This window comes from Lipotes vexillifer, unplaced genomic scaffold (assembly GCF_000442215.2).
Source record: "Lipotes vexillifer unplaced genomic scaffold, Lipotes_vexillifer_v1.1 scaffold4, whole genome shotgun sequence".
In the NCBI taxonomy this organism is placed as follows: domain Eukaryota; kingdom Metazoa; phylum Chordata; class Mammalia; order Artiodactyla; family Lipotidae; genus Lipotes; species Lipotes vexillifer.
Window position 1 is genome coordinate 4,659,036 of NW_006785876.1, and position 12,676 is coordinate 4,671,711.

Sequence of the window (12,676 nt, forward strand, 5' to 3'; positions counted from 1 at the left end):
GGCTGGGGGGGGAGGGAGGGAGGGAGGAAGAAGCTGGTGTGAGGCGGCCTTAGCGGGGTCGGCGCCTGGGCTCCGCAGGTGCTGGCCTACGCCTGCGTGTACAGCTTCTACAGCCAGGACACGGAGCACGTGGACGTGGTGGAGCAGCAGACCGAGGCCCTGGAGCTGCACACCAACGCCCTGCAGATCCTCCTGGGTGAGCGCCCTGCCCACTCAGTGCTCTCTCCTGCCCCCTCTCCCCCAGCACCCACCCCCGACACACAAACGGGTGGGTGACCAGAGCCAGCTGCCCACCTTCACTCTGTCCCCTTCCTGTCCTTCATAGCCTTATCACCGTTACAAAGTTCCAGTCCTCAGGTACACAGTACACAGCCCTTCACCCAACCTTTGCTTTGGTTACGACCTGTCCCCACCTCTAGGCGCTAGGCCCCGGTAGATGTGGGTGGCACATAGTGGGCGTCCAGTATGCATCTGTGGAAGGACGGGAAGAAGAGAGGGAGCCCCCGTGCCCTGCCCCCTCTGCAGAAGAGACCCTGCTGCGCTGCAGAGACCTGGGCTCCTCGCTGCGCCTCCTGCGGGCGGAGCACCTCAGCACGGGCCTGGAGCTGCTGCGGCGGATCCAGGAGCGGCTGCTGGCCATCCTGCAGCATTCCACCCAGGTAGCCGCCCACCCGGCCCGGCCGCCCTGGGGGATCCTGAAGGAAAGGCGTCAAGGGCAAATGGACCTGGCGTGCATCCCAGCTCCCAGGCCTGCCCCTTAGCCACCTGGCATTTCCTGGAAAATGGAGTTGGTTATCCCAGATCAAGGGTATTTGGCCAGTTGCTTGCTCCCCAGAATCACCTGGGGAGATTCTTCAAAAGATTCTTCGCAGATGTGGATTTAGAATCCTAGGACTGGGGGCAAAGGACTGGCATCCACCAGAATAGGGGATCTGAGGTTCTTTCTGGCTCTAATACTCTGATGTCGAGTCTAAACTAGGAATCCCACCCTCAGGGAGCTTACGGACTGGTAGTAACTTGGGCAGAAAAGGTGTGAACATACATGGGAAGTGGGGGTGGTGCCTCACCGCAGTATCCTGGGTCCCTGGAGACCACCTCTGAGTCACGTTACACAGAGGCAGTGGCTTGTGGAGGGCGGTGCTGAGCGGGGGGCATTCCTGGCAGGGGCCGGGCCGCCCTCGGCCCTCAGAGGACGCTGGGTGAAGTGAGGCTGGGCACAGAGGCCCTGTGTCCTCTACTCTCCTGCTCCCCGCATCCTCCCGTCTCCTTTCCAGGATTTCCGGGTTGGTCTCCAGAGCCCATCATCAGAGGCCCGGGAGGCGAAAGGATCCAACGTGCCTGGCAGTCAGTGAGTGGAGGGGGCAGAGCCACGGAGGGGGCATGGGAGGCGCTAGGCTTCCTCTGGGGCTGAGCGTGGCGCTCTCCCAGGCCCCAGGGCTCCTCGGGGCTGCAGGTGGAGGAGGAGGAGGACGACGACGACGACGAGGATGATGTGCCTGAGTGGCAGCAGGATGAGTTTGAAGAGGAGCTGGACAATGACAGCTTCTCCTATGACGAGGAGTCTGAGAACCTGGACCGAGAGACTTTCTTCTTTGGCGACGAGGAGGAAGACGACGAGGGCTACGATTGAGGGGTAGGATGCAGGGAGCACTGGAGCCACCAGAGTCCTGGGGCCACGGGCTCAGGAGTGCACCCTTCCCCCTGTCGTGAGGGTAGGCGGTTACCAGTGTCTGTGGCACTGTCTTCTGTTCACTGAATAAACTTCTTTTTTTCATATACTTCTCTGGAAGCAGACCGGACAGCTTCCTCAGTGGGCCGCTTCAGCTTCCCCTCCATCGCACACACCCAGCCCTCCTCCTCCTCTACTGTTTTCTTTAGGCGTCCAGACTTCCATCCTCAGAGAAAGCCCACGGCGGACCTGTGTGACTTACACCGATAAAGGGAAATAAAGGTCCATGTGATAACAGGGCCAGGTACAGGCTGGCCCACTTGCCCCAGACCCAGCCCTGCATCAGAGACAGAGAGGAATGGCCACTCCCACGATCGATCAGCTTCCTCCACACTCCTGAGTGTTCCTGGGGGGAGCTTGAGGGCGTTAGGGGGGGCCTGTGGATCTTTAAAGGGTCTCTACATCTTGAAGTGAAGTGGGGTGTTAAGAGGATATTATGGGGGACCTGCCCCCACCCCACTCTCACACAGACGGAAAGTTAGAATTGTAAACATGCCATGAATCTGGTACTGGGGCTAAGGGGTAGGAATGGTACTAGAGCAAGTCTGGGGTCAGGAGAATTTAATAAGCTGGGGTGAAGTCAAGTGGTTGGGTCAGGGGAGCAGCCACCGCTCAGGAGGATCCGCCGCAAAGTACGCATCCAGCGTGGCTGCCGCCTCTGCCGCCTCGTAGCCCCACACCTGGACCTGCGAGCCTTCGGCTGCTCCCCGGATCGTGGCTGAGAGCACTGGGAAGGAGGAGGGAGGTGAAGGTGGCTGCCTCCCACACTCCCCCCTCCCCTCCCTTTCCTGTCCCTTTTTGGGTGGGCGCTGTGCTCAGACCCCCCCACAAGGAAGGAGTGGAGGGTGGGGTCCTCAGAGAGCTGGGGAGGGAGGCAGGGGCGGCCATCCAGGGCTGGGGGTGCTCACTTCGGTCAGACTGCGGGCGGAACAGGCACAGGACTGGTTTATTGCGGGCCATGGCCCGGTCCAGCTTGTGGCCTATACCCAGAGCGGGCTGGTCCACTTCTACACAACCGCTGGGAAGAAAGAGGGACCAAGGCTCACTTGGGTTTGTAAGGGAGACATGACAGAGTCTGGCTGTAGTGGGGAGGGAGCTCTAGAAAGTCCCTTCTAGGTGGGGAGGCCAGGCGTGTCCAGGGGATCTAAGACCCCAGGGGAGTTTGCAGGCATGGGGGAGCGCCACTCACCCTCTGCCTGCTGCAGCCAGGCCAGGTCCTGCTCACGGATGAGCCTGTCGCCCCCAGCAGCCTCTTCCCCTGTGGTTGAGGGAAAGCTGGTCAAGGGCCCGCCCTGGTCCTCAGTTCCTCTCCTCTGCTGTCGACCCCCCCGCCCAGGTCCACCCTGCTCATGGAAGCGGGGAGACAGAAGAGATGACCTCCAAGGGCCCACCCAACACTAAGATTCCATGAAAATGAGTGAGGAAATGAAACAGCCTGAAAGAAAAATTTACTCCTGTGCAGGGGGATGTGTGATTAGGGCCAGAGGAGTGATACAGATGAGATGAAGGGAAGGAAGGACTAATTCATCGTGGGTCCGTGATTGGGGTGGAGAGAAGGAGGAATCGCATCCCAGGTCGGGGAAAGGCAGGCAGTAGCAAGAGGCTGGCCCCATGCAGGGAAACTAGGGCTTCATAGGCTTTCAAACGGTGGTGGGTATGAGAACCACCCGAGAACTTGACCAAACTACAAAGACCCAGGTGTCGATGAGCCCAGGCCGATCTCCAGGTGATTCTCATAGCCAGGTAAGTTTGAGAACCAGTGCTGGAATGCAGAGTGTAACCAGTAGGGGTGTTGGCAAGGAAGGCAGGAGAGGCGCTGGGGTCACAGGGCAAGGAGCCCAGCTTTCCAGCTTGATTAAAATCCACTAGGAGCACGAGGTTCACAGCCCCTCAAATCAGAGCAGAATAACTGGAGAACTTCTTAAAAATAGACTCTAAGTCTTTATCCCAGAACCTGCATTTTCAGCATGCTCCCGCAGATGATTGTTGAGCACAGTAAAGTTGGAGAGCCACCAGGCAGGGGGGCACAGACCCCGAAACCAGTAAGACTTAAGCTTCAGGGTCCCTGGCTTGCACAGGCCCTTCCAAAAGCCCCAGCAATTGTGATTTGTGATTTCGTCTCTTTAAAGAGGTTGCCCAGAATTGCATTGGGTCCCTCAGATCCTGGATCTGCCCCTGGTGGGGAAAGGGGAAAACACTTATGGTTTTCTGAGAAGTACACGAGTTCTGGCACCATTTCCAAAGTAGAAAGTCAGCCAGATTTCGGGCCAATCACGCCGCAGGAGCAGCACGTACTGGTAACAGTCTGATCAGAGGACCTGAGAGAGACGGTGGTCGCGGGAGCTGGGGTCTGTCGGGTCTGAGGGAGGGCTAATACCTCGGCCCAAAGAGGGGTGGCAGGAGGGAAAGCTTTAGTGCTAGGTGGGAGAGAAGATGCCAGCGGGTGAGGCATCTCGCTGAAGCAGCCCGGCCCACTCCCGTTCTGCTCCTCTCTACAAACGCCTCCGGAAAGAGCCCGACAAAGTTTTCCAAAGACCCAAAAGTCAAGATAGTAACTGAATGCGGAGAGTGGGCTCACAGGTCGGACGCACGCGGGCAGCCTTTCCTTATCGGGCAGGGGAGGGCCCTGCCGGGAGCTTCCCCGCAAGAGAGCGGGCCTGGGCCGAGGAGCCGGACCTGCCCTCGCCCTCCCGGCCGCCCGCGCCCCGGCGGCCTTACCGCCCGCGCCCTGATCGGCGGCCGCCACGTGCTCGGTGAGCTCCGCCCCAAAGCGCCGCAGCCGCGACACGATCCGCCCCTACAGCTCCCGGTCCTCGCGTCCGCCGGGGATGCTCCCGCCGACGTACAAGGAGGGGCTTCCCTCCCCGCGCCAGGGGGCGCCCGCCTACGGTAAGTGATCCGGTCAGCCCGCGGGGCTCCGGTGCAGGAGTGTCCGCACTTGTGAAATGGAGACGTCAACCGTACCCACGTGTGGGAATCCACCGCCTCCCGGACTTCTTTAACTGGTCCAGGCAGAAGGCGGGGTCCTCCCGATCTTATACACTCTGCTCCCCGCCGCCCCCAGGCCACCGCGTCTCTGCCAAAGGCAACTTCATCCTCCCAGCTCCTCAGCTTCCAAAGCTTGGAATCAGTTTTGACTCTTCTCTTTCCATCAAACCCTACCTCCAATCTATCGGAAACCCCTACGGGTGGCTTCTCCTTTCCAAATAAATACAGACTGTGACGCCCACCTGTTGGGGAACCAACCTTGGGTCGCCCCCCGCCCCCGTAAAGCCTCTCTGCAGACACCTGGTTGTGGTGAAGGAAAGGGCAGCGATTACTGCAGGGCTCCAAGCAAGTTCAGGACAGGACTGCTCAAAACACCCAAACTCCCCTTTGGGGTTCAGGAAAGCATTTTTTTTTTTTTCTGTACGCGGGCCTCTCACTGTTGTGGCCTCTCCCATTGCGGAGCACAGGCTCCGGACGCGCAGGCTCAGCGGCCATGGCTCACGGTCCCAGCCGCTCCGCGGCATGTGGGATCTTCCCAGACCGGGGCACGAACCCGCGTCCCCTGCATTGGCAGGCGGACCCCCAACCACTGCGCCACCAGGGAAGCCCAGGAAAGCATTTTTAAAGGCCAGGCGAGGCAGGGGAGTCCCAGGGTAGGAGATTAACTCGAGCACAATTCTCTGATTGGTTGATGGTGAGGTAAGGGGCCGTGTCACAGGGGTGAACATTATTAATCCTCAGATTGCCTTAGGTCTGGGCGCTACGAGCTCATGGTCATCAGGTAGTTAATTTCTTCCATTTGGTGGTGGTTTGAGCACCTGCCAAGCAACTCAGAAAATGTGCAGATACCGTTACCTAGGTACTTCAGAGAGCAGCTAAAGCAGAGGATATGGGAGAGGGGTCTGTCCCGGGAAGACCTCATAAGGTCCTGCGTGTTTACACCTCCACCACCTCTCTCAACAGCATCATCAGGGTCACCTCACTTCCCTGCTACACAGTCTGGTCTCCAGTGGGGGAACCCTGTGAACATATTCGTTAGGTCATATCCTCCTCAGCCAAACCCTCCAATGGCTCCCACCTCACTTGGGGTAAAACCCAAAACTCCTGCAGTGGCCCACCAGCCCCACAGGATCTGGTGACCCTCTTACCTCTCTCATCCCAGCTCCATTACTCTCACTGGCTGTTCTGCAGCCACGTTGCCTTTCTGGCTCTTCCTCAAGCAAGCTGGACATGCTCTTGCCTCCGATCCTTTGCATTTGCTGTTCTCTGGAGCCCTTTTCTCCCAGAGAGCTCCCTGGTCACTCCCTTACCTCCTCCAAGTCTGTTCGGGTCACCTTCCCTGACCACCCTCTTCAATATGGCAGCCTCCCAGCCCTATCACCCTCCTGTGCCTTGTCTTTTCTCCTCTCATTACCATATAACTGATTAATTTTGTTATATGTCTTTCCACACTCAGTAGAATGTAAGTCCCCAGAAGGGCAGGCATTTTTCTCTGTTTTTCTATCCCTAGATTCTAAAACTGTGCCTGGCACATAAGAAACATTTATCAAATATTTGTTGAATGAATGAGTGGATTAAATGAGCAGCTAGCTGCATTTGATAGCACTTTGTAATCTGCTCAGCCCTAGACTAAGCTAATAGAAGCAGAGCCTGCAGGGAGCCAGGCAAACACACCATGGCTCACTGGTAATAACAATGATTTCTCCCTCATTTTATTTTGAAAATTACACAAATATAGGACAAAAACTTCAAGTGGAATGAGAGTACACAGTGGAAAGGGAGACCTGAGACCCCAATCCCATTCCCCAGAGAAGCGCATCATCGGAGGTTTCTTCTGAATTCTTCCTGATTAACTACAAAATACCAAAGCATGGGGTGACAGAGCAGACACAATAACCATTTTTTTTAAATGCAAAGACACAAAGAGAAGGCAAAGACATCTTAGGCTATCTCTGTCCTCTGATGGGCCCAGCTCTGAAGATACATGAACCATGGGGCAAACGTGTGTGCACAGCTGTGCACTAGTGCTCTCAGTACCTTCACACACACAGCCACAGGTGCATACTTAGGAGGCTGCCCTCAGGTGCCAGAGGACTTGAGGGGCAACTTCCTTCACTCTCCCTACCCTCGGTCATGCCGTCCTCTGGTTCTCGCCACAGGTGAGGAACACACGTGCACATATAGACACAGAGCATCTTGTTTCTGCCTCGGTGTCTTCAAGAAAATAAGCCGGCCTCCGTCTCCTTAGCTCCCACACTTCTGATGTGCCTAGCATCCCCACCTCAGGCTGAAGGAGACAGAGGAGAGAGAGATTTTGTCTGTTTCTCTAAATGCGATATAAAGCCCTGCGATTGGTTCTGTGTCCACAGTTGAGTTGGGTGAGGATGCAGAGCCAGCCACGGCTGGCAGCTCAGATCCTTGCCTCAATGCAGAGAGGCCTGAGTCGGAGGGACAGGGCACTAAGTGATGGGTTGGGGGAGCAACGGTGGTGGGCAGGTCAGCATATCCAACTTGTATAACAGTAAAGGGAGCAGCAGAAGGCTATCTCTTGCATGAATGTATTTAAGTGAAATGTCCAGAAAGGGCATATTTAGAGATACAGAAAGCAGAGCAGTGGAGGGCTGGGGTGGGAGTGGGAACTGACTGCAGGGTAGGGTCCAAGGAAATCTTTTGGGGTGATGGAGATATTCGAAAACTGGACTGTAGTGAAGATTGCACAACTCTATAAATTTACAAAATATTAAATTGTACACTTACAAACGGCAAATTTTATTGACATGTAAGTTATTCCTCATAAAGCTGTTTTAATTAATTTATTTATTTTTATAAATTTATTTTATTTTATATTTTATTTTTGGCTGCGTTGGGTCTTCATTGCTGCACGTGGGCTTTTCTCTGGTTGTGGCGAGTGGGGGTTACTCTTCATTGCGGTGCATGGGCTTCTCATTGCGGTGGCTTCTCTTGTTGCGGAGCACGGGCTCTAGGCGTGCGGGCTTCCGTAGTTGTGGCACATGGGCTCAGTAGTGGCTCACGGGCTCTAAAGCGCAGGCTCAGTAGTTGTGGCGCATGGGCTTAGTTGCTCCGCGGCATGTGGGATCTTCCCGGATCAGGGCTCGAACCCGTGTCCCTTGCATTGGCAGGCGGATTCCCAACTACTGCGCCACCAGGGAAGCCCTAACGCTGTTTCTAAAAAGGCAAAAATAAAGTACTGAAAATAGTAAGTAATATCAATATAATGAGATTCAACAATTATCAATTTATGACCAATTTATGATCTTGTTTCACCTACATGCATATTCAACTTCCTCGCTGTCCTATTGTGATGCAAATTGGCTACGTGTTCAACACTGTCTTCATTCCCTCTGATAATATGTTTTCAAGTATTTTTTTTGTTACATTTAAAAATCTGTATGGCTTGACAACTACTTAAGGGGAAGATAAGATTTCTTTCTACTAAGTGTGATACTGTGATACTTTAGGCATTAGAGCACAGCTAGTTCTTTTCTAGTTTCATGTTGGCATTTTAACAGATGGAATTTTATTCTAACAGCTGGAAGTTGCATTTGTTGTAAGGGGTATGTGACCTACGTTAACTTCGTGGTCTGAAGTGTCTATAGCTATCAAGCGGATTCTTTAGTAGACCAAATCTTTTGTCACTGAAATGTTCTGAAGCATATACCTTGATGTTTAAAAGAAAAATATTAGTTAAAGCAACTTTTCATCTTCTGGGATCTACTTTTTAAAACTTCCATCCCCTGTAGTTATCAACTGCATGTGCCAGGCCTCTAGAAATTAGTATGTTAAACTCAACCAACTTGATGGGAGTCACTATCCATACATAGGGCTTGTTTTCCAAAGAAAAGTATTGTTTAGAGTAGCAAGATCATAAGCCTATGTAGGCATGTTGTAAAGCTGTTTGAAAAGTAACTGAAAGTTTTGTGAATGGAAATGTAGTGCTCAAGTCACATCCTCCTTTAAAAGTTGTAACAAATACAGATGAATTAAAAAGAAATTATGTGAGAAAAAGCAAGTTGAAGATCATATTAATTCATTCGTAAATTTTTTTTTTTTTTTTTTTCTGCGTTGGGTCTTCGTTGCTGCGTGCAGGCTTTTTTCTCTAGTTGCGGCGAGCAGGAGCTACTCTTCCTTGCAGTGTGCAGGCTTCTCATCTCGGTGGCTTCTCTTGTTTCGGAGCACAGGCTCTAGGCATGCAGGCTTCAGTAGTTGTGGCACATGGGCTCTGTAGTTGTGGCTCACGGGCTCTACAGCACAGGCTCAGGCTCAGTAGTTGTGGTGCACGGGCTTAGTTGCTCCGCAGCATGTGGGATCTTCCCGGGCCAGGGCTCGAACCCGTGTCCCCTGCATTGGCAGGCGGATTCTTAACCACTGCGCCACCAGGGAAGCCCTGTAAATATTTTAATGTGTCTCTAAAAGATACTCTTTTTTCTTTATAAAATATAATGATAATACTATTATCAGAGCTGAAAAATTTAGTAAGATTTTCTTGTCATCAAATATTTTATCAGTGTTCAAATTTGAATTGTCTGTTTTTATTGGTATATCCAATTATGTTATAAATGTTATGAATGTTTGTTTACAATTTATTTGTTTAAAATCAGGAGCCACGGGACCTCCCTGGTGGCGCAGTGGTTAAGAATCTGCCTGCCATTGCAGGGGACACGGGTTTGAGCCCTGGTCCGGGAAGATCCCACATGTCGCAGAGCAACTAAGCCCATGCGCCACACATGCTGAACCTGCGCTCTAGAGCCTGCGAGCCACAACTACTGAAGCCCACGCTTCTAGGCCCTGTGCTCTGCAACAAGAAAAGCCACCACACCTAGAAGCTCACGCACCACAACAAAAAGAAACCCCCGCTCTCCACAACTAGAGAATGCCCACGCGCAGCAATGAAGACCCAACACAGCCAAATAAATAAATAAATAAATAAATAACTTGATTACAACCTATGAGAGACACACCTTGATTCCGGACTCACAGAAACACAACAAATATTAAAAATAAATAAATAAATAATAAAAATAAAATCAGGAGCCACATCAAGTCCACACATTGTGATTGGCTGACATGCCTTTTAAGTCTATTTTAATCAACACGTTCCCCTTGCATATCTTCTGTCCTCCCCTCATCTGTCCTGCAGAGGTTCTTACAGTCTGGAGTTGACTGATGATATACCTGTAGTGCCATTTAAAGTGTTCCTTTGTGCTATAAATTGGAGTTGGATCTAGAGGCGTGACCAGATTCAGGTTCAATCTGGGGCTAGACTACGTCACAGTTGGTGGTGTGTGCTCCCATCACGGGGCACAGAATGTCTGGATGTCTCTCTTGTTTGATGTTAGCAACCATGGATGCTCAATGCCCAGACCCATTCATTCATTCATTCATTGGATATACCAATCAAAATGTCTTAATATTAAAATCAAACTCACCAGCAGAAAGCCACCTTAAGGCAAATGAAGTATAATAAAATACTCTTATAACCACCACTCATGCATGTCAAGAAATAGAGCTTCTCCCACTCAGAAGCTCCCATGTGCCCAGTCCCAATCTCGGCCTCCTCATTCCCTCCAAAAGTAACCACTGCCCTTACTTTTACGGTAAGGACAAAAATAAACTTCCTTATGTTTCTTTATGGTTTTATCACCCAATGTGCATCCCTCGTCACATACTTTAAACTTCTTCATTGTTTTATAGGCCTTTTAAATCTCTTTTAATATATAGCTTTGGGGATACATTTTTTTAAGCATGTGTTTTGTGTGAGACACTCAGTGGGCACTCAAAGAACTAAAAAAAAAAAGGAGTGAAGAGGAGTCTGAGACTTGAGACTCTGTTTGGCTTGGAGAAGGGCCAGAGTTAGCTCAAGAGTAGAAATCAAATCAATGTCATGCAGGGATGTGCGATGAGTGGAGAGATTCAAAGAAAGTAGAAATCAAGCATGGGGGGTATCCCTTCCGGTTTATCCTTGCACTCCAGCCATTAACACCCAGATCAAATATCACTTCCAGCGAAGGAGTGGCAGGGAGCAGATTTACCCTCCCTTATATTTTGTTTTTTTGTTTTTCAAATGTGACTTTCCCTTCTCAGAATGTTGTAGAGAGAGCAGGGCTGAGATTTTCTGCCCCAATATATACTATACCTAATATATACTATACCCACCTACTCAGGTACATTCTTAGTTTGATTTCCTCCCCATCCCAGCGTCTAGGCTGTTTTCTTGCTGGTGACGTCATTTATGAGGACAATTTTGTGAAAGTGGGGAACATCTGGGGTCCTAGTCCTTGTCTTTCTTGGGTCGGGAATCTATAAAGGCCAAAACAGGAGACTCAGCCTTAGTGCTCAGTTTTGTATTTTCTTGTGAATAATTATGAATTTTAAAATTTATTAGAAAATTTAGCAAGTATGAGAAAAGAATGAAGAATAGTATATCAAATATCCTTGTATCCACTACCCAGTTTCATCAAATCTTAAAATTTTGTTATATCTATTTCAGACCCATATATATTATATTATAATATAAATATTATAAATACACATATATTACACTACTGTGTATATAATAGATATGTATGTATATAGTATTGATATCTATGTATAAAAATAACCTAATACCTAAATATATAATATAGTGGATAATATATTATTTATATATATGATAGTCTATACACACATATACCTTAGATCATGCTTGTTAGTTATAGTTTTGTTTTGCTTTTTGCCGTACGCGGGCTTCTCACTGTCGTGGCCTCTCCCGTTGCAGAGCACAGGCTCCGGACGCGCAGGCTCAGCGGCCATGGCTCACAGAGCCCAGCCGCTCTGCAGCATGTGGGATCTTCCCGGACCGGGGCATGAACCCACGTACCCTGCATCGGCAGGCGGGCTCTCAACCACTGCGCCACCAGGGAAGCCCGTTAGTTATAGTTTTATTTTCAAATCTTCTATATCCTTACAATTTTTTTTTGCTTATTTGATTTATCAATTACTGAGGTAATTTTGTTAAAATCTCCCTTTGACAGTGGATTAAAATTTTTTTTTCTTGTAATTTTAACTATTTTTACTTTGTATTCTGAGACTAGTAGGTGAGTACAAGTTCAGAATTGTTATATATTCTTGGTGGTATGCATTTTGTCCTTATGAAGTGACCCACATTTTTTCCTAATAAATTCTTTTGGACTTTACACCTTTTGTTTCAGCCTTTCTGTATTCCAAGTGTGTCTTTAGTAAGCAGCTTATATCTGCATTTTAAAAAAGCCGATGTTCTATTAATCAGTGAACTTCGTCAATTTATATTTATTGTGATTACTTATATGTTTGGAAGTTTTTCCTATATCCTGTTTCATCCTTTATATTTACTATGCTTTTTCCTCGCTTCTTTTTGTTTGTTTGTCATGCTTTCTCCTATGTGGATTTTTTAAAGTTTGAGATATAATTGACATATAGCATCATATTAGTTTCAGGTATACAATATAATAATATGATACATGTATGTATCTTGAAATGATCACCACAATAAGTTTAGTTAACATCCATCACCACACATAGTCACAGATTGTTTTCTTGTGTTGAGAACTTTAAGATCTACTCTCTTAGCAACTCTCAAATATACAATACAGTATTGTTAACTACTGTCACCATCCCCAGGACTTTATTATCTTATTACTGGAAGTCTGTACTTTTTGACCACGTCAACCTATTTCACCTAGCTCCACACTCCACTTCTGGCAACTATCAGTCTGTTCTCTGTATCTATGAGGTCATTTTTTTTCAGATTTCACATATAAGTGATATGATATAGTATATGTGTTTTTCTGTCTGACTTATTTCACTTAGGTTAATGCCCTCAGGGTCCATCCATGTTGTTGTGACTGGCTGGATTTCCTTTCTTTATGGCTGAATAATATTCCATTGCATATATATATATATATATATATATATATATATATA

The 12,676-nt window shown here is 49.3% G+C and overlaps 1 protein-coding gene across 1 annotated transcript in view; it reads left to right on the forward strand.

Annotated features, from left to right (window-relative positions):
• Positions 1-1,630, forward strand: part of CUL9 (cullin 9) — a 38,448-nt gene extending 36,818 nt beyond the window's left edge. The window contains exons 40-41 of the mRNA XM_007458255.1: positions 1,275-1,348; positions 1,429-1,630. Coding sequence (XP_007458317.1) covers positions 1,275-1,348; positions 1,429-1,630 — 276 coding nt within the window. The remainder of the gene's footprint in view (positions 1-1,274; positions 1,349-1,428) is intronic.
• Positions 1,631-12,676: the final 11,046 nt, after the last annotated feature.